Raw genomic sequence first — 26,170 nt, forward strand, 5'->3', positions numbered from 1 at the left:
TCCTGTAAATCTGAGTGTTTGTTCAGTGAAGAGTTACAAAGGCATTTTTATCGTCCATCCATCCTTGTTGATGTGTCACAGTTTCAAACAACAAATTTACAAACTGCTGCCACCTTGTGTTCAAAACATGATGTTGACCATCATCTCATCTCTTCCTGAGAGAAAACTGATTCTTTTGAGTATTTTCCATATTCCTTCACATCTTTTCTTGAAACAAAAAATACTTTCCTCTTCCTTGGGTATGATTAATGTTTCACATTAATGCGTTGTGCATTAACTTTAATGTGAAAGATGACAGCTCTTCAAATCCCTGGCTTCTTTTCTCACTCTCGTAAGGTTTCCAAAAGACAGTTTTGATGAGAGAATGTGATCAGTGAATCATTAAGGCTATTTGGTGAAATTATTCGTGCATGCACTTATGTTTATATGTGTGAGTAAACATTTTTATAACAACTGAGTGCCACAATTTTCCAAACTTTTCTCTCTCTGCATATTCATAGATAGAAGATAAAGTACAGCAAACTTTACCTACATTGCAAATTCTTCATGTTGCCCGATTGTTAAATACCTGTTCATGGGCCTGGTGGTGAACACATTTAATGTTATTTTTTTTTTGTTGGTTGTTGTTTATTTTTTATGTGGGAACAAACCTGGCAGACAAAATTCCTCTTTCAAAAAAGTATCGAGGTGATGAGGTCTGGGTAGAAAAAACAAAGAAATTCAATGTTCCTCGGAGCCACTGATGAAAAAAGAAATAGAAGCTGTTGTTGTTATTATTAAAAAAAAAAATCATCTCCTGACTGTGAAGTAATTTACATGTTTTTGGTAAAAGAAAGTCATTTCGGGCATTTCCAAACCACAGAACTACATTTTTATTCCAAACTGGGCAAAAACAGCTCACAGTAAACATCCCACTGAGGAACGAAGGCAAACAACACTTCTGCAGAACCTGCAGACTTGTTCATCTTCTCCCACAATTCTCCCAAATCCCCAGAAGCCTCAATTCACCAACACATGAGATAAATTCAGAGAAAAATACGATTTACTGTCAGACAGTATGGATTCAGAACTAACCGGAGTCCTCCAGGGGTCAGTGTTGGGACTTAAACTGTTCATACTGAACATCAATGACTTACGTGAAGGATCTGAACTTTTGAATCTATTTGAAACAAAAATCATGATTCTTTTTTGAAAATGTAAAATAAGTAATCAGGTGGATGTACAGAGGGTGTGGTTCTAGAAAGGATAAATCAAAACAAATTTCCTGAAATAATTATAACTGATAAAAAAAAATTTGCTGGAAACCTCAAATAAAACATGTTCAAAACAAAATATCCAGAAGCATCTCAGTCATGGAGAAAGCTAAAGTCCTGACCTTGTGGATTTCAGACTTCTTCAAATAATGTACAAAGAACAGCTTATTACCAGGAAACATTTCAAAATTGTTCAGTGAACTCAGAGGAAAGTGACATCTAAGACTTCATAAAGCGCGCACAACCTGAAAAAAAAAGGTTTCTGCATTACTATCCTTGGAGTAAAACTAAAGAGCAAATTGTGTGAGGAAATGAAGCAATGCCTTTGTAGGATGAATAATCGTATTAATTGTCTCGAAATTTGACTCAACACCAAAATATTCTCCCTGTGGTTATAACTGATTAAAATTGCAAACACTGAAACCTTAAGCACACAAAAATGCATGTTTTCAATAAATTAATCACTTTCACTGTAATTTTTAAGAGTGTCATTGCAAAAAATTGCAAAGTTTGCAAAAATTTGAGAAAAAGACAAAGGAAGAGGCCAATTCAACACATCCTTTATTTAATTAGTGTCTCAAAGAGAATAAATTGCATTGCATTACATGGACATATGGATAAATAATTATGCCATTTGCACTGTATACATCATCATAAAATACAGCACCAAGTTACCAGACAGCAACAGCATTTAGGAAAATGTGAACACTGTAAGAAGAAGAAAGAAGAAATACATTTATTTGTCACATTTCCACACTGGCAAGGTCTTGCTCAGTGTTCATTCATAGGATCCTTGTTCACAGATTATGCTGGGAAAAATGTGAACTTTCGCGTTTCCATAATGAATTCTGCTGCCGGACTCGAACCAGCACCTTGCAGTCACTTCTGTAATATGTCAGTACATTCACAATTGGGTAAAAAAATGTATATAGCAACACACAAATGAGAGTTTTAATGATTGACGGCAGTTCATGCAATCTAATCAGAAAAAGGACTCCAAACAAATCAATAATCATGGATCACAATCTTCACCACAGCTGCCTTGCAATGCAGGTGTTACTGTTGTAGATCCACAACTCTCAGTGAATCAATGCTGAGTGACTCCTTCCATCTGTCTCCTCCTCCTGAAGCTGAACGACTTCTTTAGAGCAGCACAAAACATTGCGCTGGAGAAAATGTAGATGATGGGGTCCAGGGCGCTCTTGAGGTAGGTCAAGCCGATGCTCAAGGTGAAGAGCCGGATGATACGATTGTAGGATTTGCAGTCCAGTGGGTGGTACGCCTTGAAACACAGGCCCAGCAAGCCTGTGATAACACTTGGCATGAAGCAGAAGGTGAACACCGCACTAATCACAAACACTGCCTGAATGGCCCTCCGGACCCTCTTCTGCTTGTCCATTTCCCGCTGGCGGAGGTGGGAGGCGATCCGAAAAGAGCAGAAAAGCAGCAAGAGCCAGGGCAGGAAGAACTCTGCGGTGAAGGCCACATAATGAACCTTCATCGCTCCCGGGGTTACTTTATAAGAAAGAAACGTATGACAGAGGGAGACATTTCCATTAGTGTGTAGAGTGTCGGTGGTCAAAAAGGGAATCTGAAAGAGAATCACGGTAATCCACATGAGTGCAGAAAGCCAGCGTGCCTGGATTAGACTGATTCGGTTGATGCAGTGGTGGGGGTGGACCACCTTGAAGTAACGGTCCAACGCCACAACGGTCATGAAGGCAATGCTGGCAGAGCGATTGACAGACAGCATGAAGAGGTTGATGGAGCACCACAGTCGTCCAAACACCCAGTCTCCCCCTCGCAGGTGGGTGTCGATGCGGAAGGGCACGCTGGCGAGGAGCAGGAAGTCAGCCAGCAGCAGGTTGAAGAGGAAGAAAACGTGGGTTTTCCAGACTTTCAGACGGAAACAGAAAATCCACAAAGCAAGTATGCTTCCTGGCAAGCCCACGATCATCTCAGTGATCAAGACAATTTGTGGGAACACGTGTACTACTCGATCAGTGCTCTGCTGCGTGTTCAGACAATGTATTGAAGTGTTGCTTTCCATCTCAGTGGAAACATTCACAGATTCCATTTCAGCTGCCTGTGATCTGATCTTCTTCCACCAAGACTTCTCTCAGCACATTTGGTTTCTAGAAGAGAGGAACAGAAAGAAAGGGGTCTTTTGAAGACATTCATTCTTCCTCTACATTTATTTGGTTGGTTATAACTTTTCTTGTCCAGGGTGAGGATGAAATCTGACATCAGTTGAGATTTTATGGGAACGTGGCAATAAGATGCCACGGGTAGATATATCACAACCTGTTGTCGTCACTCTGAGCTTGATAAAAAGTTGTAAGTGGTAGTTAGTCGACAGACTTCACAATATTAGTGCATTAAGTTAGTTTGTAAGGTGCTTTAGGTTCATCTGCCAACTTAAGATAGCATGTTTGTACCTTTGCTTGTGTAATTATTGGACAAACAAAAAAGATGCATTGATTTTTACACCTTTCTCAAGACAGCAAAATAAAGTCAATTTCTGATAAGAGGGGAGATGTTGGCACCGCATCTCTCACACTAGCTCATCGGTCCTGGTATATTACATAATAATAAGTAGAGTTCTATTCATATTGTGATGACACTAATAAAATACACCACCAGTAATTACAAGCCTGCTGCAGTAAAGAGTGGATAAAGAGTTTCGATCTTGTTACTCACCAGCACTCGCTGCTCTGTTGGTGCATTCAGCAGTAAATACTTCATGTGAGTTTCAGGATTTCCTCTTAAAACAGATTCGGTCTGAGTCAGATTTCCAGTGAAATGCAGTTTGATTTTCAGGCTTGTTGAAACTTGCTCTGCAGGGTTGTATTTTATGTCACACAATAGGGGTTAGTAGAACTTGTGTAGTGTCAGCATTTCTTTGTGTGTGCAGGAGATGAATTAATGTCCCTCCTTTAATTATTTCCGTAGCTGTTTTTATATTTTCTCCATCATGGATCTTATATTTAAATATCAATTAAGTCAAACTTTGCATATGTTTTCATACTTTGTAAATTGATTACAGGGGAGGTGAAGGTGTAGGGTGCCTGGAAAATTGACTGAGTCACATTTCAGAAGATAAAGCAACCCAGTGATGGTATGTTTGATAAGAAAAAAAAAAGTTATTGAATCTATGTAAGAGAACAATCATGACCTTTCCTTGAAAATGTAAAATAAAGTCTGATAGACAGGATAAATCAAACAAATTTCCTGGAGTTCAAATTGATGATGAAATTTGCTGGAAACCTCAAATAAAACATGTTCAAAACAAGATATCTGTAAGTATCTCAGTTTTGGAGAAAGTCCTGACCTAGTGGATTTCAAACTCATTCAAATAAAGTATAAAGCAATGAATAGCTTATTACCAGGAAACATTCTAAAATTGTTCATTGATCTTAGAGGAAAGTTACAACTGAGACTTCAAAGAGTGTGCACTACCTGAAAAAATGTTCTGCATTATGTGAGAAAATAAAACAAATGATATATATACACAGATATAAAAACATGTGTTCTCGCCCTTCCTGGGCGATATGCTCTTCAAGCTCGGGTCGTCTTAACAGAGGCCTGGGAGCTTGAGGGTTTTGCGTAGGATCTTAGCTGTTCCTAGCACTGCGCTCTTCTGGACAGAGATCTCAGATGTTGTTCCCGATATTTCCGGGAACCATGCATCCAGCTCCATCTCTGGACGATATAGATATGTATATATAGAATTATGTTATTGCCTACTGATGCTATTGTCAGTTCCTTACTGTCAGTACTTCCAAACATCTAAATGGTCCTGCTCTCTCCCGCGCCACAGTGTCTGTTCATCACTACACATCTGTTGTTTATACTGGCACCAGCTGTGCAGTGGAGACGTGGTTTATATGTCTATATGTTTATGCCTATATGTCCATATAATATATCCCTACAGTTGTCCAACACTGATGTCGCGCTTCTAATAAGATATGGTGATAGTCTCATGAAATAAACATGGTTAAGTCCCGCAGCCTGCTTTCAGGAAAGTAGCGGTCATTTAATTACTCTATTTGCAAATGTAATCCTGTAATTTATTCGCTACTTGAAAAAAGTAATTGGATTACAGTATTGTGTTACTTCTAATATGTTACTGCCCATCTCTGCTTGTCACTCTTTTCAACTCCCAAGTTTTCCTCCTGTGGCTACAACTGGATGGATGGATGGATGGATGGATGTTATTTAATTAAAAAAACAATTTAAAAGACTCAAAAAAAGACAACAGAAGAGGCCAATTCAACATATTCTTTCTTTAATTGGCACCTCAAAGAGAATGAATTGCATTGCATTACATGGACATATGGGTAATTGTGTCTTTTCCACGGTATAGATCATAAAATACAGCACCAAGTCACCAGACAGCAGCAGTATTTAGGAATATGTGAACACATGGAAGACAGCAAATTCCAGAGCAACTTCTGCCACAGTCTCCCTTGATTTACCGTTATGTGCCTGTGTGTGTGTTTTTCACTTACATGAGTTTTTATTGTTGTCTGTCAGCATTTATGGAATTGTTGAGGAGTCTTCTTGAATCTGAAGGACTTCTTTAGAGCAACACGAAACATTGCGCTGGAGAAAATGTAGATGATGGGGTCCAGAGCACTGTTGAGGTAGGTCAAGCCGATGCACATGGTGAAGAGCTGGCTGATACGATTGTAGGATTTGCAGTCCAGTGGGTGGTACGCCTTGAAACACAGGCCCAGCAAGCCTGTGATAACACTTGGCATGAAGCAGAAGGTGAACACCGCACTAATCACAAACACTGCCTGAATGGCCCTCTGGACCCTCTTCTGCTTGTCCATTTCCCGCTGGCGGAGGTGGGAGGTGATCCGAAAAGAGCAGAAAAGCAGCAAGAGCCAGGGCAGGAAGAACTCTGCGGTGAAGGCCACATAATGAACCTTCATTGCTGCCGGGGTTACTTTATAAGAATGAAACGTACGACACAGGGAGACATTTCCATTTGTGTGTAGAGTGTCGGTGGTCAAAAGGGGAATCCGAAAAAGAGTCACGGTAATCCACATGAGCGCAGAAAGCCAGCGTGCCTGGATTAGACTGATTCGGCTGATGCAGTGGTGGGGGTGGACCACCTTGAAGTAACGGTCCAACGCCACAACAGTCATGAAGGCAATGCTGGCAGAGCGATTGACAGACAGCATGAAGAGGTTGATGGAGCACCACAGTCGTCCAAGCACCCAGTCGTCCCCTCGCAGGTGGGTGTCGATGCGGAAGGGCACGCTGGCAAGGAGCAGGAAGTCAGCCAGCAGCAGGTTGAAGAGGAAGAAAACGTGGGTTTTCCAGACTTTCAGACGGAAACAGAAAATCCACAGAGCAAGTATGCTTCCTGGCAAGCCCACGATCATCTCAGTGATCAAGACAATCTGTAGGAACACATGTACTCCTCGATCAGTGCTCTGCTGCATGTTCAGACAATGTATTGAAGTGTTGGTTTCCATCTCAGTGGAAACATTCACAGATTCCATTTCAGCTGCCTGTGATCTGATCTTCTTCCACCAAGACTTCTCTCAGCACATTTAGACTCTAGAAGAGGAACAGAAAGAACAAGGTTTCAGACTTTTGTGTTTTACAGAAAAATCAAATTATGAAAAACATTCATTCTTCCTCTACATTTATTTGGTTGGTTATAACTTTTCTTGTACAAAGTGAGGATGAAATCTGATATCAGTTTAGATTTTGTGAGCCTAACGTGAAAATGAGGTGCCATGGGTCGATATTTTAGGAATTGTTATCGTCACTCTAAGCTTGTTTGAAAGTCTGAGGTGGTAGTTAGTTGACAGATTTCACAATATTTGTGCCTAAAGTTAGTTCAGCCAGGTTTTCAGGGCTCCAGTACAGGTCGGGTCAGGTCTATGTGTGCGTTTCCACTGAACATGGTACCACAATAACTGTTCCACCCGTGAACACCCGAGACCGTTTTCTGCTATCCTACCACATGTAATACCTGGAGCCATGTACCGGATATGAGGGAGGGTCTTCGAGAGAGTACTCCGTTGGACACCTAACTTCTGCAAAAAAGTCTATCGAACACTGGAGGTGCAGACGCTACTCTCCATCACTGCAGAGAAGATTCATTGGGAACAGGACGGCACAATTAGCAATGAAAAAAAACTTCAAATAGTCACCACCGCGCAAAAGGCAAGAAACAGTGGAGTGATTACAGAAAAATAAAGGATCTCAACCGCAGTGGGATCCAGAGGAAGAACTGGTGAGAGTTTGACACTATGGACTGAATTTCAGACCAGAGACCGGCAAGTCAAGCTAGAGAATTCAATTCAATTCAATTCAATTCAATTCAGCTGTATTTATGAAGTGCCAATTACAGCATAGTCGTTTGTAGACACTTTTACAGAACAAACCCAACAGATCCACATGAGCAAACATAAGCAACTGTGGAGAGGAAAAACTATCTTTTAACAGGAAGAAACCTTTGCAGAACCAGGCTCAGAGGTGGCGACTTTCTGCTATTCCGGGTGAGGGGACAGAAAGAGAAGGAGATAGGACAGACAATTTCTTGTATCGACATACAATTCTTATATAAACAGAGGCTACAAGAGGAAACAATCATCAGTGACATGTAGCACTAGAATGAAATTACACTGAAACGAGAGAAAAGAGCAGAACTGGGAGCCGGTTCTGCATGGTAGGAGCCCGGGGTTAAGAAAACCGCTTACACCCACTGGGTCCGGGTTACCTCAATCAATCAATGGAGTTTGATTCAGAAGGCTTTCTGGACAGCGCCGCAACCAAGCTCAAACCTGGTGGAGGGTGATGGTAAGTTTTAAAACTCTGACCTGAGCTGACAGCCATCACTGTTGCCATGTAATTATCAAAACTGAAATATGTGCTTGTGGTCTTCAATTTGTATCTAAGAAAGAAATTAGCCAGTTAGCTTCAGCAAGTTAGCTTTTGCACTTAGCTGTATATCATATCCCATGTAGGGCTGTCACAATTATTACAATAATCGTCAATCGCGATTATTTTACATATTCGCGAATATTTTTCATATTCACGATTACCGTGAATTATTTATTTTATCCACAAAATTGCATAAAACTCAGAATCTGACGTCATCGCGGTGCGCCAGCAGCAGCCGCCAGCAGCAGCCGCCGCATGCAGCGTCGCAGCCTCGCAGCCTCACTCGGATGGACGGTTAGCGAGGCTAGGCTAAAAACATGGAGGGAGAAGAGGTCTTGGTTGCGAAGGCACGTACAAAGGCACCGGTATGGATGCATTTTGGTTTTATGCCCAACGATAAAGGAGAGCCAAGTGACGTAGAGGAAGCAACGTGTAAAATGTGCTGCAAAAAAGTGGTGGTCAAAAGCGCCAACACGACAAATCTGAGGCAACATCTCCAGACCCACCATCCACAGCAACACGCCGAACTTGGAAAGACCACACCAGCACAATTACCAGGCGGTGCTACATCAGCTGGTGCGTCCCGTTAACTGGCTCTTGGCGAATCTTTCGGCCGACGCTGCAAGTATAAACACGACAGTGCAAAATGGCGTACGTTAACAGGCAGTGTAACGCGGTTCATCGCTAAGGAGATGCAGCCGTTCAGTATTGTAGAAAAACCAGCATTTAAAGAAATGCTGCACACCTTTGATAAACAGTATGACCCACCAGGCAAAACATACATCTCCAAGACTGCAGTACCGAGACTGTACAACAACGTGAAGGATGACGTTCTCAAGGAGTTAAGCGAGGTTCAATTTTACTCGCTCACAACTGATATTTGGTCAAGCTCTAATATGACCCCATACATGAGCCTTACAATCCACTACCTCACAGCTGACTGGACTCTGCAGTCCAGGTGTTTGGAGACAAGATATATCCCAGACAACCACACGGCAGATGTTCTTGCAGAATCCCTTCAGTCCGCTTTGGCAGACTGGGCGCTAGATGAGAAGAAAATGTCCTGCATTACCACTGACAATGGTTCAAATATTAAAGCTGCAGTGAGGAAACTCGGATGGCCGTGGCTGACTTGCTTTGGCCACAACCTCCATTTGGCTGTCCAAAACGCCATGGCAAATGAAAAGGAGAAAACAAGTCGTGCCTTGGGACAGTGCAGGAGTCTGGTCAACACTTTCAACCTGAGCTGGATAAAGAGGAGAGACCTGAGGAAGGCACAGCATGAAACCAATCTCCCCGAACGCAGTCTAATTCTGGTAAGCTGTTAATATATTACACATGAAATAAATATGTTTTAACAAACATGATGCACACACTCTATAAATACATATAAACATGTAGTGTGCAAATTCTATGTAGAAAGTTTAGAAACATTTTTTTCTCTCTATTAATGTACAGTGCTCAGCATAAATTGGTACACCTCTTCAGATTTGTCAGAAACCCTTTAGTTCCTTTCAAAATCAACATTTCACCCAAAAGAGTATGTTTCTCAATTTAAGATCAAAATGCAAAAATGAGCAAACTCCAATCAAAGGGGTGAGAGCAAAGCCAAACTGTAGTAATTATACTTCAATCATCCCACCTTTGTCAAAGCTTTGTACATTTTTCCATTTTTTCATTTAGATAATTATTAGTACATTGATTTTAGTAGGGGGTGAACTTATGCTGGGCACTGTATATAAATTATAGAGTCTAGACAGAGGAAAGTAATGATTCTACATAAACTATTTGTGAACACTATTTAGATCGTACTTTCATTTGGAATCTGGACTTGAGCTGTCATTTATCTATAAGTGCTGTACATATAGTATTTGAATTAATGTTGGGTTATTATTAACCTGTAATGTGTTGGTATAATGAACAAATGTCTAAACAATCCTATCTTTCCTGCCAGGATGTCGCTACACGATGGGGTACCACGCAAAAAATGGTCGAGACGGTGCTACAGCAGCTCCCTGCCATGTGCTGATCGATGACAGAAAGCATGGACACCTCAACCCGACCTGGCAGGATGTTGCTGTCTTGGAATCCATCAACGCAGCACTGAAACCGGTGGCTGATTTTACTGATGTCTTATCAGGGGAAAAGTATGTGACCGTGTCCTCTGCGAAACCTGTGCTGGAACTTCTAAAAGAAGAACTGTTAGCCCCAGACCCAGATGAGAGCACACTCACAACAAACATCAAGAAAAAAATGTGTAATGTCCTTGATGAAAAGTACAGTGCACTTCCACTTCAAGAGCTTCTGAAAAAGGCCACATTCCTCGACCCTCGGTATAAGGAGACCAGCACTGGGGATGATGGTACAACAAGGGGCGAGATTCTAAGGGAGATCATTGACATGAGCGAGCCAGATGAAGGAGGCAACAGCAGCAGCAGTGATGGAGGCAAAGATGGAAACAAGGATGATGATGTGGTACCTTCACCTCCTCCCGCCAAGAAGGAGCGACTGTGTGACCTCCTTCAGAACAGAAGAGTCCAAATGGCTACCGTGGCTGTACCAAAAAGAGTTCAGGCTGAAACTGAACTAAAACGGTACCTGCTGCAAGAAGAGTTACAGCCTCCCTCATCTGATCCTCTGATATGGTGACGTGACAACCAAAAAAAGTTCCCTTTGATGACCAAGTTAGCAAAGAAGTACATGTGCATTTGTGCGACTTCCACTCCCTCTGAAAGGGTGTTTAGTACAGCTGGAAACCTTGTGTCCCAAGAAAGATGCTGCCTCAAGCCAAATAAGGTCAATATGTTAGTTTTCCTTGCCAGAAATCTACCTTGCCAGGAGGAGTGAAAACCTTGATAGGGTGCAGATGTGATAAATCACAGGAATATGTTTTAGTACAGGCCAATGTGTTTCTTTGTTACTTACTTTATATTTTTGGGGAGTGGTGGGGCACCTGGCTGTCACTTCTTTTTCTTTTTAATAGCACGCAGCTATTCATACTGTAGCTGAAAAAAAATATTTAAGTTGTTGATTTAAGTTATTTTTATTTGTCATTTCAAACTGTGAAATCCAAAGAGTCTAAGAGACCTGTGCTGTTTACATTTTAAAGTGCCAGAAAGTTGAAAACATATTGTTTACTCTGTTTTTGAAAACAGTCAAAAAAGACTGTATGTTCACTTGCCCCCCCCCCTCCAGCTTGTTTTTCCAAAAAGGCAAAAGACACATTGTTGCCTCCGTTGTTCTGTTCAGTTTGTTTACTTTTGTACTGTGTGCTGATTCAGTCTGAAGGCTGGTTGGTTGGGGTTTCTTGATTGGTTTCCTGTGCCTCTATGTTGATGGGAATTTATTCATTAGGAAAGTCAAAGTTACTTTTTGTGTGACCACTGACCTGTGCACTTTGTTCATTGACTAAGAAGTCAAAGAAAGTTTTCATCTGACCTGTACAATACTTTCCAACAGTTTTAGTCTAAAAGGCAGACGTAATGTATGTATGCTTCAATGCTTGCCCTGATGCAGCAGACTGGTTACAATAAAACGTCTTAAGGAATGGAGAAGTTACTATTGTCTTTATTTTGTGATGTTCTGAGCATTAATTGCTCTTATTCTTTAAAGTGTACAGTACATCATAGAATGTGTTCTATTAAAGCTAATTATAATATAATAGTAGAATATGAAGAAGAAGAAGAAGAAAAGACAATATAATCGTCATTCGCAATTATTTGTCTGACAATTAATCGTCTCCAAAAAATCCTAATCGTGACAGCCCTAATCCCATGTTGCATTATGCATATTGTCTGAATATGTGAACATTTGTAGCATCTCTGTAGGAGGACATGTGTCACTTTAGGGCAAGGAGTCCACCTCCTCTGGGCCCGGTGATGCTGAAGGGAGGTGCAGCACCATCAGCAGCCACACCGTCTCACCCATACAGCCACACCACCTCCAGCAGGACTGTCCTGCTGTGTTCTCAGCACACAGCAGCACTGAGGTAAGCATCGGCCTTGTTCATGCTGTAGATTTTGCAATAAACCATTCAGCGTGTGGACTGGTATTCTATCAAATGACAGCACAGACATACATTCACTGTCTGTGAATGTATGCTTCCACTGCTAGTCCAACTGGATATTGACATGAATATCTACTAAAGTACACAATGGATGCAGAGTACTGAAATAAATAATTGCTGCTATTTTAGCAGCTCCAGTTTGCTCTGGCAAACGGTGGATGTTTATGCTGAACAGCTCTCTCTCGTTCCCGGTGTCACAGTGAACACAAACTGTTGAAGCAAGAAAAACGTCTGGAGAAATGACAGCAGATATTATTGAATCCATTACAGAAGTGCAGAGCAGTCCGTTGATAGGCTTCACTCTGTAATTATAGCCTGGGAATAACGTCCCACATGTCCTGTAACGTCTGAGAACGTCACAACCACCTGCCACCACGGTATCTTATGGGTGAATGCAGTGTATGAGTGGCAGTGCCTTGCTTAACTGCTCTCTACCCCCCTTTACTTTTTAGCCAGGAAGAGGCTAGAGCACCAACCACACTTGACGGTCCTCCTGACAGAAATCCAGGCTTCAGGTGAGCTGGAGGCACGACTGTGCAGGGAGCTGCAACGCGAGCAGCGTGACGAACGGCACGCCCATCAGGAGGTGTGGCGTCTGCACCAGCAGTTCCTTGAAGGCGAAGCAGGTCAGCAAGGCTGAATGAGGCTGATTTGGCCTCCCAGCAAGCGTAGCAGAGCCAGGCCGAGATATTCCTGCAGAGTGTTTCTTTGCTGGTCCTCCAGACCCTGAGAATCCAGCGTTACACAGGACAAACTGAACAGCTGGTGGTGTTGATGTCCTTTCCATTTAATGCTGTTTTCACACCCCGTATGTGTCTGTATTTACTGGTTCTTGCTCGACACAACTACTTCAAACACAGCAATATTTTCGCATTTGATATTTCATTCTAATTAGTGGTGCAAGAAATGCAATTTTTTTTCTTTGAAATTGTACATGTGATCATCTGAATCATGAACTTCAATTCACATAAATTTGCACTGTGACACTTCATTGATAACAGGGTCATTCATAAAAACTACACACTTGTGTCTGACTGCTAATGAGGAGTGAAAGGTGAAAAAGCCATGTCAGTGTCATTTACATGTCGGAAGAAGTCAACGCTTTAACCGACCCAACCCGACCTGACCTGTACCAGCATGCACGGTGGAAATGCTGCTTTAGTGCCGTTTCAGGTCCAAATACAGTAGCATGGTTGCACCTTTAGTTGTGTAGTTGAAGGACAAAAAAAGGAGGCATTGATTTTTCCATCTTCTTCTTACTCAAGAAAGTGAATGAAGTCATTTTCTGATAAGAGAGAGAGGAGTTGGCGCAACCTCTCTGTTCACACGCGCTCATCTGTCCTGGTATGTTGCATAACACTGCTAAGTAAAGCTGTATCCATGTTGTGATGATGCAAATAAAATACACCACCAGCAGTTAAAATCCTGCTATAGAGTGGATAAAGCGTTTAGATACTCACCAGCGCTCTCTGCTCAGTTGGTGCGTTCAGCAGATAAATGCCAGTTTCAGGATCTGCTTGTAAAGCAGATTCACTCTGAGCCAGTCTACCAATGAGATACAGTTTGATTTATGGGCATGTTAAAACATGGGTGTTGTTCAGCAAGATAGAATCTTATTTCGCATCACAGGGATTAGTAGAACTTGTTTTATGTCAACATGCATTTATGTAACGTGCCAGAGACAATGGAATGTCCTTCCTTTTATTAAATTTGCAACAGTTTTTATATTTTCTGCATCATAGATCAAATCTTTAAAAGCCTGTAAAGTCAAACTTTGCACATGTTTTCATGCTTTGTTAAATTGATGGCTGGGGAGGTGAAGGTGTCTGGAACATTGACTGAGTCAAGTTTCTGAAGTTAAATAGCTCGATGGAAAGAAAACTTCAGACATAAGTAGGACAGTGAACCTGTGTTACTGAAAGCTGCCGAGGAGCAGAGAGTCAGCTGGAAGCAGGGTGAGGAGGAAAACAATGTGGAGTTTCCAGACCTTCAGGAACCTGTGATTGTGTGTAAATGTCAGGATTAAACTCTGTGGCTTTGTAGGAACATGTTGATAATTACAGGTGAGCATATCCAGACCTAAATGAAACAGAACTTTTATTTTGCAGGTCAATCGGTGGAACAGTTCATGATCAATTTTGAAGCCGTTGGGACAAAGATCCACACCTCCAAGTCTGCGAGTTCTCATGAAGAAAAGGAGGGAATGCACTCCCCAGGGGTGGAGAACTTTCCAAAGATGGATTAGTTTAACTATCTCTGGCTGATATTCTGGAGTAATGAAAGACTGTGTGGTTGGGGTTTGTGGCTGTGAGACTGTTTGTTAACTTTCTTCATGCACAACAATGCATCGTGCACAACATCGTCCCGGCTCTCCACCGCCCGACCTCACTGAGCCTGATAGCTTCACGGTCACTGACTCCCTTTCCTGACCCGAAGGTGTGTTTGCTAGAATCACTGGACTCTGATCTGGAGGGCCGCCACTCATTTAACTGTTTTATTAGCGCAGGCACAGAACAAACACCACATCAGGACCCACATCTGCTGCCGGGGATGCTTTATGGTCCCGTTACTGCTGCCTGTGTGTGAAACTGTACTCTCAACACTCCACGTTACACACTCTTCACTTCCTGATTTCTATTATTAGACATGGTGGCAGTTATTATAACAGTATAAATTGCTTGAACGTTGTCCAAGTCAATAAACTGAATAAGTCAGCAGGTATGGAGTCAACGTACAAAGCCTGAATGAATGTATCTCAAGAAAATTCTTGAAAAAAAAATGCTGAGCAAAATATTTTAATGAAAGATTCACCTAAAATCAAACTTATAGATATGCACTATAGTATGTATGAATCAAATGGCTGTTTTGGTAATATTAGTCCAAATCATGACTCCCCGGTGGCTCGTTCCAGTGCGTAAAAACTAAATCCTGCTTGTTAGCAATTAGCAAGAAACAGAATCAGATCCTGAATATTCATTCACCTCTGGCCGTAGAGTCAGATTTGCTGATTCTAGATGTATTCAGAACAAAATACTAATAATTACCTTCAATTTTAAATGCTTACATCGACAAGGAAATATATTTATTTAGTACAGATTTTCTTTGTGAATGAACCACAACGTTGAACAGTTGCTGACTTTACAAAGGATGTTTCTTCAGAAATTCAGAAAAGGTACAGTAGCTTTGGTTCAAGACTAATAAAGAAAAGAAACTCATGACAAAAATCAGCCTGCAGTTTTATCTATGTGTTGCGTTGTGAGCATGCATGCAACATGATAAATATCAGACTGAAAAAAATAAAGAAGATTAAAAAATGCATACCAACAACACTCTCACAGAAATTCAAAAGAACTGTAGGAACAAACTAGAAGCAACTTATCTGCAACATCTTATTAAAATTAGATGAATGAAATGGTGAAGACATGTGAGAAGTCTCATGTAATGTCAGTCATTACAATCCTCAGCAAGCATCTTAAGATGTGAATGTTGCATCGCGTTAACAACAAAAATCACAATAACTCAGTCCAATGGGAAACATATGTAACAAAAATATTGTGTATGCATTCTTTGAGATGAAAATCAAGTTTGATTGCTGACTTTATTCAGAGTTCTCAAAAAACACTGGCATGCAGCAAATAGCAGCACTAAGGTGTCAAATTACAACTTCTTGATGACACACGTTCTTGAACATGAACCCTCCTGCAGGTGATCGACCGACAGAGAGCTGCTTCTGTCACACAGAGGATGAACTCCAGAGCTACTAAAGGGATCCGTATCCGCCTCCAGTGTGTCCATTCATGAGTGTGTGTGTGTGTGTGTGTGTGTGTGTGTGTTCTCGTATTTCTATCCTTGTTGGGGCCAAATGTCCCCACAAGGATAGCAAAACGTGGAACGACGTGCCTTGTGGGGACCTTTTTCCGGTCCTAAGTAGGAGAAACAGTGTTTTCTTGACCATGTTGTTGTTACTGAAAAAAGTAAAAGTGCAAAAACATTTCTTTAGGGTTAGGCTTTGTTGTGGTGTGGGTTAGGGTTAGGGTAAGGGTCAGGGTTAGGGGCTAGACATGAATGGGAGTCAATGGACGGTCCCCACAAGGATAGAAATACAAGACTGTGTGTGTGTGTGTGTGTGTGTGTGTGTGTGTGTGTGTGTATGTGTGTGTGTTTGACCGGTTTCTCTGACAGTGTCTCGCTGATAACCCCCTCATGACCCCGATCATAACTCTGGTACAGTGTCACTTCTGTGTGACACACACTGCCAGGTGCTCGTCAATACGCTTATCTGCTAACTTTAACTGTATGTATGAAAGGAAGCATTCATGCGGCTGCTGTGTGATCAATACTGCGGTTGGCACCACCCAAACACACACACACACACACACACACACACACACACACACTCACGGATGCTACCTCAGGTGGTCCGGGCTCGTTTCCTGGGTTTCTCACTCAGGTCACAGCCTCAGTCTGTGACGGAGACCTCTCACTCTGATAACATGGAGCAGCTTAATGTTTAGCCCGGGACCCACACACACACACACACACACACACACACATACACACACACACACAGGGAAGCAGAGGGATTACAAAGGCACAAGGATCCATGTGCTGGCCGAGGATGGAGGCGAGGGAGCGATCTGTGAGGACGACACGAGGTCATGATGGCCGAGGTGAGACTTCCAATGATTACCTCCTTTGTTTCGTCTAAAAACCCGACAGAGGGACACAGTTCTAACTTCATCCAGGCTCGATGGCTTTTACTTCCATCACATCCTTATGTTAGTTAAGTAAAAGAAGTGATGGAGTTGAGAAGAACACCAATGCCAATGCTTTGCTGTTTTTTGTTTGTTTTTGCTCAAGTAGAAACTTCAGAGCTGAATCTTTGCTGCGTTTGTAGATGACACAGTTTGTAGCGGAGAAAGAAAACCTGTTGAAGATTTCCTGAGCCTTTAATGCGCTGAGCAGGGCTATTAGCTGTTAATCCATATTAGAGAGTAGCTACACACTGCTGTGTGTGCCGCAGTTGAAGGCTGAAGCAGGAGGATGATGGACAAACACACACACAGATATGTAGAATAACTAACCATTTTTGGACAAGAATGATATAAAATGTACTGATAAATTTAAAGGCTCTAATGCAGGAGCATCAAAGTCTTCTCAATACGGGACCACATGATGGGTTGAATCAGTAAAAATGCACAGTAATCCTCAAATAATAAGAATTTCTCTTTACTTTGGAGCAGAGAAGTATTGATACCTTCTGAAAATGTTTCAAGGACATTTTAAAAAATTAGCCCTTTTTTTAATTGTATCTAAAATCCTCATTACCATAATGTTTCATCTTCAGAATTTTACAAAGCTTATCAAACTACTTCACAATTTACCTCTTTAATTTACAATTTAGCTCTAATGCTAAATTGATTCGATCGGAAAAATATCTCGCTTCAATTGACTGTTCAAATGTGGGTCTTGGGCTACGGTGACTTGGTCTCTTTTCTGTTTTTTCGAATAAATTCTTCCCAATTGAGAGAATAGGCTGTCCTGTTGACGTGAACGCTGAAAAAAGAAAGCAGATCGATGAGCAGATTAATGCTAACTTAGAAATGTGCAAAAAAATGAGACACCCACAGCATCTTCAGCTCTGTCAACAAATCAGGATCAGGCGTGATCATTAACAGATCAAATCGAAACTAAACTTATAATGCTCCCTTGCAGTTCGTTAATATTTGTTCCTCCAAACACTCTTTCTCAAATAACCCAAACTCTCAGGCCAGACTTCTTTGTGTTTTCCCAGAATACCTGATGTTATTGATATTGGCTGTTCTGATCCGGAGAAATTAAAAAGCAGAAATTAATCTTCTTGCGTTCTTTTTTAGACTCTTGACTGTTGTGACAACAGTTTAAACCTGCCTTTGTTGATTTCCTCATGAAAATTAAAAATTCTAAAATGATTACATGGAGAGAAGACTTTCCCCAACACCTAGATGTTCCGCAAATGCTTTAGCGCAGATGCTTCTTTTGCACTTTGCAGAAATGCTCAGTCTGTCCGATCGTTTCCATGCTTTGTGACAGGAGGCGTCGTTGAGGACGAGGCCTCGGCAGATGTTGGCGTTCCGGCCCGGCCTCTCTCCGCCGCGCTGCGTCTCTACGTGTACGCGCTGCACGGCTGCCTGTGCGAGGTGGTGTTCACGGCCGTGTTGGACTGGTGCAGCAGCCGGGACAGCAGGCTGCCGGGCCACAGCAGTCTGTGGGCGCTGCCGATGTACGCCACCGCCATCTACCTCATGGAGAACTTCAGATCCCGGCTGCTCGCCCAGAGTCGCCCCCTGCTGGTGCGGCTGACGGCCTACACGCTGTTCATCTACCTGTGGGAGTTCAGCTGGGGCTCGGCGCTGAGGCTGCTGGGGGCCTGTCCCTGGGATTACTCGGGTTATAGGTACAATGTGGGCAGGCTGGTGACTCTGGAGTACGCGCTGCCCTGGACTGTGGCGGCATTCATAGCAGAGCAGCACGTGATCAGGAACACTCTGAGGATCAGACTGCACTGCTGACGAGGAACCGCCATGATCTGGACAGACGTGCTTCCTCAAGCTCTGCTACTAATGCATTTTATAGGTTTTTAACTTTTTTTTTTTTTTTTTTTAATGAAAACATGGTTGATGTGGGCGTGTCCGTTGGATTCCTGCCATAATAAATCACCGAAGTTGATCTCAACACGTCCGTTAAAAATTGTTGTAATTTTTTTTAATCTTAAGATGGAAATTCTGCTATTTTGATTTCTTCTGACATCTCAGATTTCACCGTTTATCTTGAAAAAAACAAAGGATTTAGGAGGCTACAATGTAGCAAGTTAACACATACAAGTAAATTAGTGATTATCAGATGTTTCTTTTTTCAACAGTTTATTTAAATTATGCACACAAATGTGCGTGTGCTAAAAAAAAAATACTGTAAAAAAAAAACATGAGTCTACAGTTTTGATAAATGTTTGCCTCGAGGTTTCAAACTTCCAGGACCGTGAAAGCGAAGCTCTCAGTACTGTCAATAAGCTCCGGTTTCACCTGCATTAACTGACACAAGCTTCTGTCAGCAGCAGATGAACCTGGATGGACCTTTCTAATGCTGATATCAGCCTGATTTCAGGTAGATAAATGTCTTTTTTTTACCGTCAGACTCAAAAACAAAATGATTGAAGCACAATTCAGCTTTTTTTCAGCTACAAGCAGCTCTGTGCCTTTATATCTGGATAACAGCATTTCATAAACATGATTGTTTTCTTTGTTCCAGAAAACTGAAGAAATTCATTCTAAAGTAAGACAAACTGGTTTCAGAAAAAAGGTAACAGCTCCTGTGTATATGCACCAATATGAAGATCTGAGACATAGCTAACACTGATCGGTGGAAATCACATGGCATTTACAACATGTATATTACATTTACAAGCGTGCAGCTTGAATAGGTAGATTCATGCTTAAGGTCTCTTGCGCTCTGGGTTTTGAATCACGCACAAGGCAACAGTCCCATTGTCTCTCTTCCACTGGTATCTGCAAATGAGAAAATGGGCAGATTATTAATGTCGAGGACTACATCTGGAGTCCTTTTTTTTTCTTGAATTGTTATTGGTGACTTACTGGCTGTGCTCAGGTATGAGCAAACTGCCTCCTGCAGAAAGAGTGAACTCCTTCTCAGTCTGAATGACTTTAGAGGATCCCTCCTGCCCAGCATACAGAGAAGAAGAGGTCAGGTGTGGATTTCTACACAGGCAAAGCAGTGCTGCTGGACTGTACGTACCAGCTGCCAAATCCAAACATCGCTCTGTCGCACTGTCGTGTCGGTCAGTCCAGGTCCAAAAACAATTACCTGAAAGACATTTGACAGAAGATTTATAGTGGTAAAACACGGTAAAAGTCTCTGATTTGATCTTCACACAAGTGAACTTTGACACTTTTTTGTTCCTGACTGTGAAAATTAAGTTTACAGAAACGTTAATTGATGATACCGCAGAATCCAGGAGACATGAGTGTCATCTGCATATAACAAGAGATAGATGTCTCATTCAGCAAATGCAGCTGTCAGTGCCCCCCTATGCAACTTCAGTTAAATTTTTCTGAGAAATTTTGCTCATTTTAAACTCTCAATGACAAAATCTCAATAACTCAAGAGCTAACAGGATGCAGCAATCCTTCAGACTCAGACATTTACATTTAATCTTTCTCACTCTGCAGACAAACACTTCAATATTAGTATCACCATTAACAGCAGCAGCATTCTCTTTTCATTTGATGCCATTCAGGGGTCTCAGATGATATTTACCAGTGTTTGATATTCTAGTTTTCTTCTCAATATAAGTTGCAAGATCAGCAAAACAACTAAAAAAAATCACATATATTTGAGGATATTCAGTAATCACCCAGTGTAAACATATAGAAATTTACTATTCAGTATCAGTTAGTTTTAGACAAAAAAAAAAAAAAAAAAAATGCTTTATTTTGATTATCTAAATATGAAGTTAGAAGACATATTGAAGCCATAAGCAATGTGGATCCCAAGGAGACAATTAAAAGTTATTTTAGTGGTTTGAACAAGCACATGGAAGTGACTATATGTTAACATATTCTCTCTGACCTATTCAGAAACAATTTTGAGTTTCCAATACAGCATTTAGCAGTGTCTCCTTATGGTCAGAGTGACATAGACAACTACCCAAAACCATCATGTCAGAGATTGGGATTGGCCTTAATTTCTCTGAAAATAGCAACAAGGGAGTTTTGTCGGCCATGTACACGTCAGCTTTACAAGTTTCTTTAACATTAATGAGGCAATTTTTCTACAAAAACAGTGTTCCTGTTCCAAACCTCAGTCTCAAACTGAGCTCCAAACATGTCGATCGGCTTTCCACTGCTCAGGGACGGCCGGTGTTTCTCCAGCCAGTCTTTGAAGGAGAAGGGCGACATGACGTTCATGGTGTTCAGCTGGAACGGAGGATCTCTGAAAACGTCATCTGTCCACAGAGGAACGTGACACCAGTTAAAAACACACACAGCTCCCTTCAGATTAGACACATAACATTTCAAAACTTGCATGAACAACTCACTCGGATCGGGTTTTCCTGTTTTCGACTGCTCTGAAGCCATGAACCTGGAAGAAACAGGTCGACCAACCTGTCAGTCCACACAAACAGAACAACGTAATCTGACTGGAATAGTTTTTACAAGCAGAAAGAAGTCTTACTCTTTGATTATTGGCACCAGCTGGGTTCCGAGATTCTGACAGTAGAACCATCTTTCAAACAGGGTGTCAGTGGTGTTGTCCACAAAGTATCTGAAAGCAGCAACACAATCTAACATCAGCTGTTTGGAGTTTCTTCTGAATGAAGATAAAAACAAAACAAAAAGTCTGGAAGCTCTTATATCAGCCGGAAAACTCGGACAGTTCAGAACTGTTGAGGAAGGTAAACTGAACCTCACAGTTAAACCTCTAGAAAAATACAAGGTACAGAGTACACTTCTAACCGGTGCTTCGAAGCCCTGTTTACACAGCAATGCTCCAAGTGAAACTGAAAAACTTTTGCTACTTTTTTGTGGTTAAACGATGGTGAATCTGTAAAAACACCAATTTTTGAAAAACGCTTTGAGTCGTATTTACAAAAAGACTACTGCGATGATCCTTGATTCTCTATGAACACATAGAAACACAACAGTCTCCTCCTTGGTGTAAACTGTGGAAATGCAACTCTTGTTCAATCTGCAGCACTGCACATGTGATCTGCACGGCGATCGCAGTTTTGAGCCAATAGGTTGGCAACGATAACTCTGGAGGATTTTAGAGTGTTTGTGCAGCTCAGGCACAAGCATTTTCTAATAAATCTTGAATTTAAAGTGCATCATTTCTGAACAACCTTCAGTTAACACACTGTGAACTAATTTCCCAAACATTTCTTCATGAATCAGTTCTGCCTCGGAGTCTGTCATCGGTGGAGATGAACGGAGGAGGGCAGCTCCGGACCTCAGGCAGTCGGTCTCGGTCCGCAGGCGCCTCCTCTCCACCACCAGCCCCACCGTGTTGGCCTGCCTCTGGGGGGAGTGGGGAATCCGAGCAGGGAGCAGAAACATCTGCGCGCAGGGCAGAGAGAGTTGATGCTAAAAAGCTGAACTCCAAATGTAGGAACTTTCCGTGGGAGTAGCATGAAGATAAGTGACGGCTCACCTCTCCTTCTTTGATGTGCACATCCTTGTGTTTTCCATTTTCGATCACCTTCAGACACATGTCTCCCTTCAGCTGGTAGAACAGCTGTATAACATTTGAAATAACAGAATTACATTAATGGGAGTTATTGCGTAACTGTTTGCACCGCATATATATGTTCAAACAACAGTGAAGTCGCCCGTTATAAAACGTTAATGAGTAATCAGTGTGGAGCAAAAGCCTGTCGACACTTTGACCCCTTAAACTTTAATATGGAGAGAAAAACAGCAGCAGTGAGGGTTCGGAGGAGCTCAAAGTGCGTATTTCTTATTTGTCCTGTGACTCCGTGGTAGAATTTGACCTTCAATCGAAGGATGAGTTCAGTTCAGTTCAGTTGAGAAAACTTTATTCATCCCCCAAGGGTCCCATCCCATTGACAGCCTCCCAGCATGCCTCACATTCAACACACACTCAGCCCATTGCATAACTCCACTACCTGATCGATAATCAAGTCAATCAATCAAGGAAGCAATCTTCACTATACATTTGGAGCAGGGGGAAATGTATGAAAAGCAAGATAAAACCAGATGTGACAAAAGATACACAGGTAATAAAAAACAGTAAGAACTGTAATAAAAACATGAATAAAAGCCACAGTGGCTGAAAAATGAGAGAAAATGAGTCTGACCTCTTCTCCTTCCTCGATGTGATAATCCTTCCTGGTGTTCGGCCCGCCGACAAACATGATGAGTAACTGAGAAAAGTGCCTGTGAAGAAGAGGAAAAGCACAGTTTCGGTTCAGAAACACAGATCTCACAAATGTGACATGAATGTCGAGCTACTCACATGAGCTTGTTGCACACCGGTGGCAGAAAAGCATTCTGGTTCTCCGTGATCCAGTTCTCCACATTCACGAGAAGAGAACTGTTGCTCATCTTGGATAAATGTTTAGGTTTGCAGTGTGAAAGCTCAGAGTGTGAAACCTGTGCTGTGACTGAGACTGAAAGTCCAAAAAGCAGAAGTCAGGGAGCAGGGAGGAGCTCTGCTCCAAATACAGGGAAAAGGTTGCTTCTACTTTCATAATGATTAACATGCTTTGTCCTGTGATGACTTTAAATTCAGCAGCTGTCCTCTGAACTGACAGTAGCTATGTGTTTTTAACTTCTGCTCATACAGCTTTTGGAGTCACCTCTATTAGTTTATGATGCTGTGTAAAGCTCAATCACAAGTTTCATTCTAAATACTTTGGAAAAGAGCTTAAAAAACATAAAAAATGGATTACGTTTCCTTAACATCAACAGTGATTGCTGTTCATTGATCATGTCACTACCAGGCTATTAACTGTAATCAGAGAGAGTTTCAGGGATTATCTGGGCTGGATATCAGTGTTGAATACCTGCTAATTGCTGTAATTGTGAGTGCATTGATTACCCTCACAGTATCAGATAATCCCTTTGTCAGATCGTTGGCTTTCAGATCCCGTCACCCGACAGCAGCAGAGACAAATCCTGCAACATCTCATTTTATAAAGCTTAACTTCATAGTTGAGACAAGATCTTGGTTAGAAATACGGCCTGTTCAGTATTTCCTGTATGTTTCTTAATTTATCACTTTAAAAACTACATTTTGAACTTTTGAAAATAATCCCTGTCAAAATTCATGGCATGTTTCATCATTATACAGATAAGAACTATCCATTTCTAAGTATTTGATGGGATGTTGCGGCTCTGACAACGTCAAAAGGAAAGAAGTTTGGAATGACAGTTCTCCAAACCCGCCACTAGATGTTGCTGTTTCTCACCTTTAAATCCGTGAGGCTCGTCCATACTGAATTCAGAGCTTTATCCATCTCGAATGCATTTAAAATCGTGTAAAATATATTTAGAATTTGAGTTATTACTTTACATCAACGTGTGCATCAGAACCAATCACCACAGTCTTTCTGTTATTTCCCTATTTATAAAATCATCCCCACCTCTCAAACCTTTTAAACATGCTGGAATATTTTGGGATATTATAGAGATAATAGCAAAGAATGTCGATTAAATTTAATGAGCAGATGACCTTTTGCTGCTCCTCTACGGTTAAAGTCGGTCAATTCTTTTTTCCTTTAATCATGTGTGCGCATATGTTGAAGCGTCTCGTGTTTATTTTGCTGGATTAGTTCATTTTAGTCAGATAAAAGACATTTTACAGCAAACTAAGAGTTAATAGAGTTAAATATATCTCTTTTCGGAACTATGAATTGGAAGTTGTGTGGCAAATGAAGAAAAAAATAGTCAAGGAAAAAGTCACACAAGATGATAATGTTGTTCAGTTGATCCTCTCTGTTTCTCATGTTTATTTTTTAAGTGACAAAGGTCATAATTAAGGACAAAGACATGCATTGATTACAAGAAACCATCCAGAGCAAACAGGAGTCGTTGATTAGAGGCAGTGGGGCTGAAACATGATGAGCAGCTCACCTAATCAGAAGTGTGCCCCCCCCCCCCCCCCCCCCCCCCCCCCCCCCAGGAACACTAAATACTGAGCCTCACACACACAGACCTGATGAAGCTACTGAGCCTCACACACACAGACCTGATGAAGCCTTTGGATGAGAGGAGAATCGTCTCAGCCGCTTCGAGGAACTGCCTAAAGATGAGGAGCTCCATGAAGATGAGGGCCAAGACCTGGAAGACCTGGACTCATCCATACGTTAAGATGTAAGACATAAGACAATGAGAGATCATAGTATTTCTAAACCTAAAACTAAGGAAGATACATTAGTTTTTAATTTTATGTGTCGTATTATTAGGACCAAACCAGCTGTTTCCAAACACCTTCCATCAAATAAATCTAAACTGGAACTTTAAAATGCATATTGAACCTTTATAGCTCAAAAAGTTAGAGTATAGAAAATAATATCTACGAGTAAAGTGTTTTAACTGTAGTATACAAATGTCAAGCTTTCAATATGTTGTCAGTTTTTTTGCTGTTTTGACTCCTAATAAACAGAGCTGTTCTAGCCAGTTTAGTCACGTTGGACATGTTTTTTTTTTCCATTTCTTTGAGAGGATTTTACTTTTTAGTGCATTCTACAAAACTTTTTTCCACATATAAAACATGCAGATAGCAGTAAAATCAAATAAGTCTCTCTGCTAAATGAAATGCTAAATGATCTTTCTTTCGTTAATAAACGGTTAAAATTGCTAGAAGAAAATGTAATTAAAAGCTTACAACAGAGGAACAGAAAAAGAAAAAAAAATTGCTGAAATGAGTAACGTAATTTGTTTCAAAAACTTTTTTAATCATTTCATTTGTTTTAATAAAAAAGTGGTGAAACCAAAAGCAAAATCTAAGCAAATGCTTACATTTCAAAATATATTATGCAACATTTTTCCTCTTCGAAAATGTTTGCAGTGTGTTTATCTGCCAGTCAGTCACTTGCTTATTTCATGTTGAATGTGCTCATGGGTTTTTTTTATTCTAAATTCTTATGAATCACCAAGTTTCTGGTTAATTATTCACAATGCTTTAATTTTGTAATAAATATGTAACTATGTTTTAGTATTATTCTGTAAGTTCTTACTTCTTCACTTTCCCATAAATAAATAAATATGTCTAAAACCTATAAAGTTGTGACACAGAAAAAATACAAAATGATTTATTTATTTATTTTACAAAAATAAAATAGAAATCGATGAATAGCAACAAAAAGAGGAAAAATACTGTCCAAATGGATACAACAGCTTAAGTTACAAAAGCCAATGCATTG

The 26,170-nt window shown here is 41.1% G+C and overlaps 4 protein-coding genes across 4 annotated transcripts; 1 reads left to right on the plus strand and 3 right to left on the minus strand.

The window, feature by feature from the left end:
- Positions 1 to 1,891: 1,891 nt before the first annotated feature.
- LOC115399579 (hydroxycarboxylic acid receptor 2-like) lies at positions 1,892 to 3,563 on the minus strand. The gene has a single exon (XM_030107021.1). It carries the CDS (start codon positions 3,328 to 3,330, stop codon positions 2,341 to 2,343), a length of 990 nt encoding a protein of 329 aa, XP_029962881.1. The 5' UTR covers positions 3,331 to 3,563; the 3' UTR covers positions 1,892 to 2,340.
- A 1,990-nt stretch (positions 3,564 to 5,553) lies between these two features.
- LOC115399565 (hydroxycarboxylic acid receptor 2-like) lies at positions 5,554 to 13,768 on the minus strand. Its single transcript, XM_030107004.1, has 2 exons — positions 13,689 to 13,768; positions 5,554 to 6,827 (listed from the first exon to the last, which is right to left on the minus strand). Exon 2 carries the CDS (start codon positions 6,767 to 6,769, stop codon positions 5,786 to 5,788), a length of 984 nt encoding a protein of 327 aa, XP_029962864.1. The 5' UTR covers positions 6,770 to 6,827; positions 13,689 to 13,768; the 3' UTR covers positions 5,554 to 5,785.
- Positions 10,563 to 18,802, plus strand: LOC115399239 (transmembrane protein 229B-like). The gene is made up of 3 exons (XM_030106519.1): positions 10,563 to 10,674; positions 12,681 to 12,854; positions 18,301 to 18,802. The coding sequence occupies exons 1-3, from the start codon at positions 10,563 to 10,565 to the stop codon at positions 18,777 to 18,779; spliced, it is 765 nt and encodes a 254-aa protein (XP_029962379.1). The 3' UTR covers positions 18,780 to 18,802.
- A 401-nt stretch (positions 18,803 to 19,203) lies between these two features.
- haao (3-hydroxyanthranilate 3,4-dioxygenase) lies at positions 19,204 to 23,403 on the minus strand. Its single transcript, XM_030106912.1, has 10 exons — positions 23,260 to 23,403; positions 23,102 to 23,180; positions 22,435 to 22,518; positions 22,234 to 22,340; positions 21,460 to 21,549; positions 21,323 to 21,366; positions 21,084 to 21,229; positions 20,020 to 20,088; positions 19,860 to 19,942; positions 19,204 to 19,772 (listed from the first exon to the last, which is right to left on the minus strand). The coding sequence occupies exons 1-10, from the start codon at positions 23,346 to 23,348 to the stop codon at positions 19,700 to 19,702; spliced, it is 864 nt and encodes a 287-aa protein (XP_029962772.1). The 5' UTR covers positions 23,349 to 23,403; the 3' UTR covers positions 19,204 to 19,699.
- Positions 23,404 to 26,170: the final 2,767 nt, after the last annotated feature.

This window comes from Salarias fasciatus, chromosome 13 (assembly GCF_902148845.1).
Source record: "Salarias fasciatus chromosome 13, fSalaFa1.1, whole genome shotgun sequence".
NCBI classification, from domain to species: domain Eukaryota; kingdom Metazoa; phylum Chordata; class Actinopteri; order Blenniiformes; family Blenniidae; genus Salarias; species Salarias fasciatus.

Coding starts and splice junctions, on each gene's coding strand:
- LOC115399579 (XM_030107021.1), bottom strand. CDS start 3,330: ATGGAATCTGTGAATGTTTCCACTGAGATGGAAAGCAACACTTCAATA.
- LOC115399565 (XM_030107004.1), bottom strand. CDS start 6,769: ATGGAATCTGTGAATGTTTCCACTGAGATGGAAACCAACACTTCAATA.
- LOC115399239 (XM_030106519.1), top strand. CDS start 10,563: ATGAGCGAGCCAGATGAAGGAGGCAACAGCAGCAGCAGTGATGGAGGC. Junction 10,675..12,680: donor CGCCAAGAAGGAGCGACTGT/GTGACCTCCTTC, acceptor TTTACTTTTTAG/CCAGGAAGAGGCTAGAGCAC. Junction 12,855..18,300: donor GTTCCTTGAAGGCGAAGCAG/GTCAGCAAGGCT, acceptor GCTTTGTGACAG/GAGGCGTCGTTGAGGACGAG.
- haao (XM_030106912.1), bottom strand. CDS start 23,348: ATGAGCAACAGTTCTCTTCTCGTGAATGTGGAGAACTGGATCACGGAG. Junction 22,519..23,101: donor ACATCGAGGAAGGAGAAGAG/GTCAGACTCATT, acceptor AATGTTATACAG/CTGTTCTACCAGCTGAAGGG. Junction 19,943..20,019: donor ATGTTTGGATTTGGCAGCTG/GTACGTACAGTC, acceptor TATGCTGGGCAG/GAGGGATCCTCTAAAGTCAT.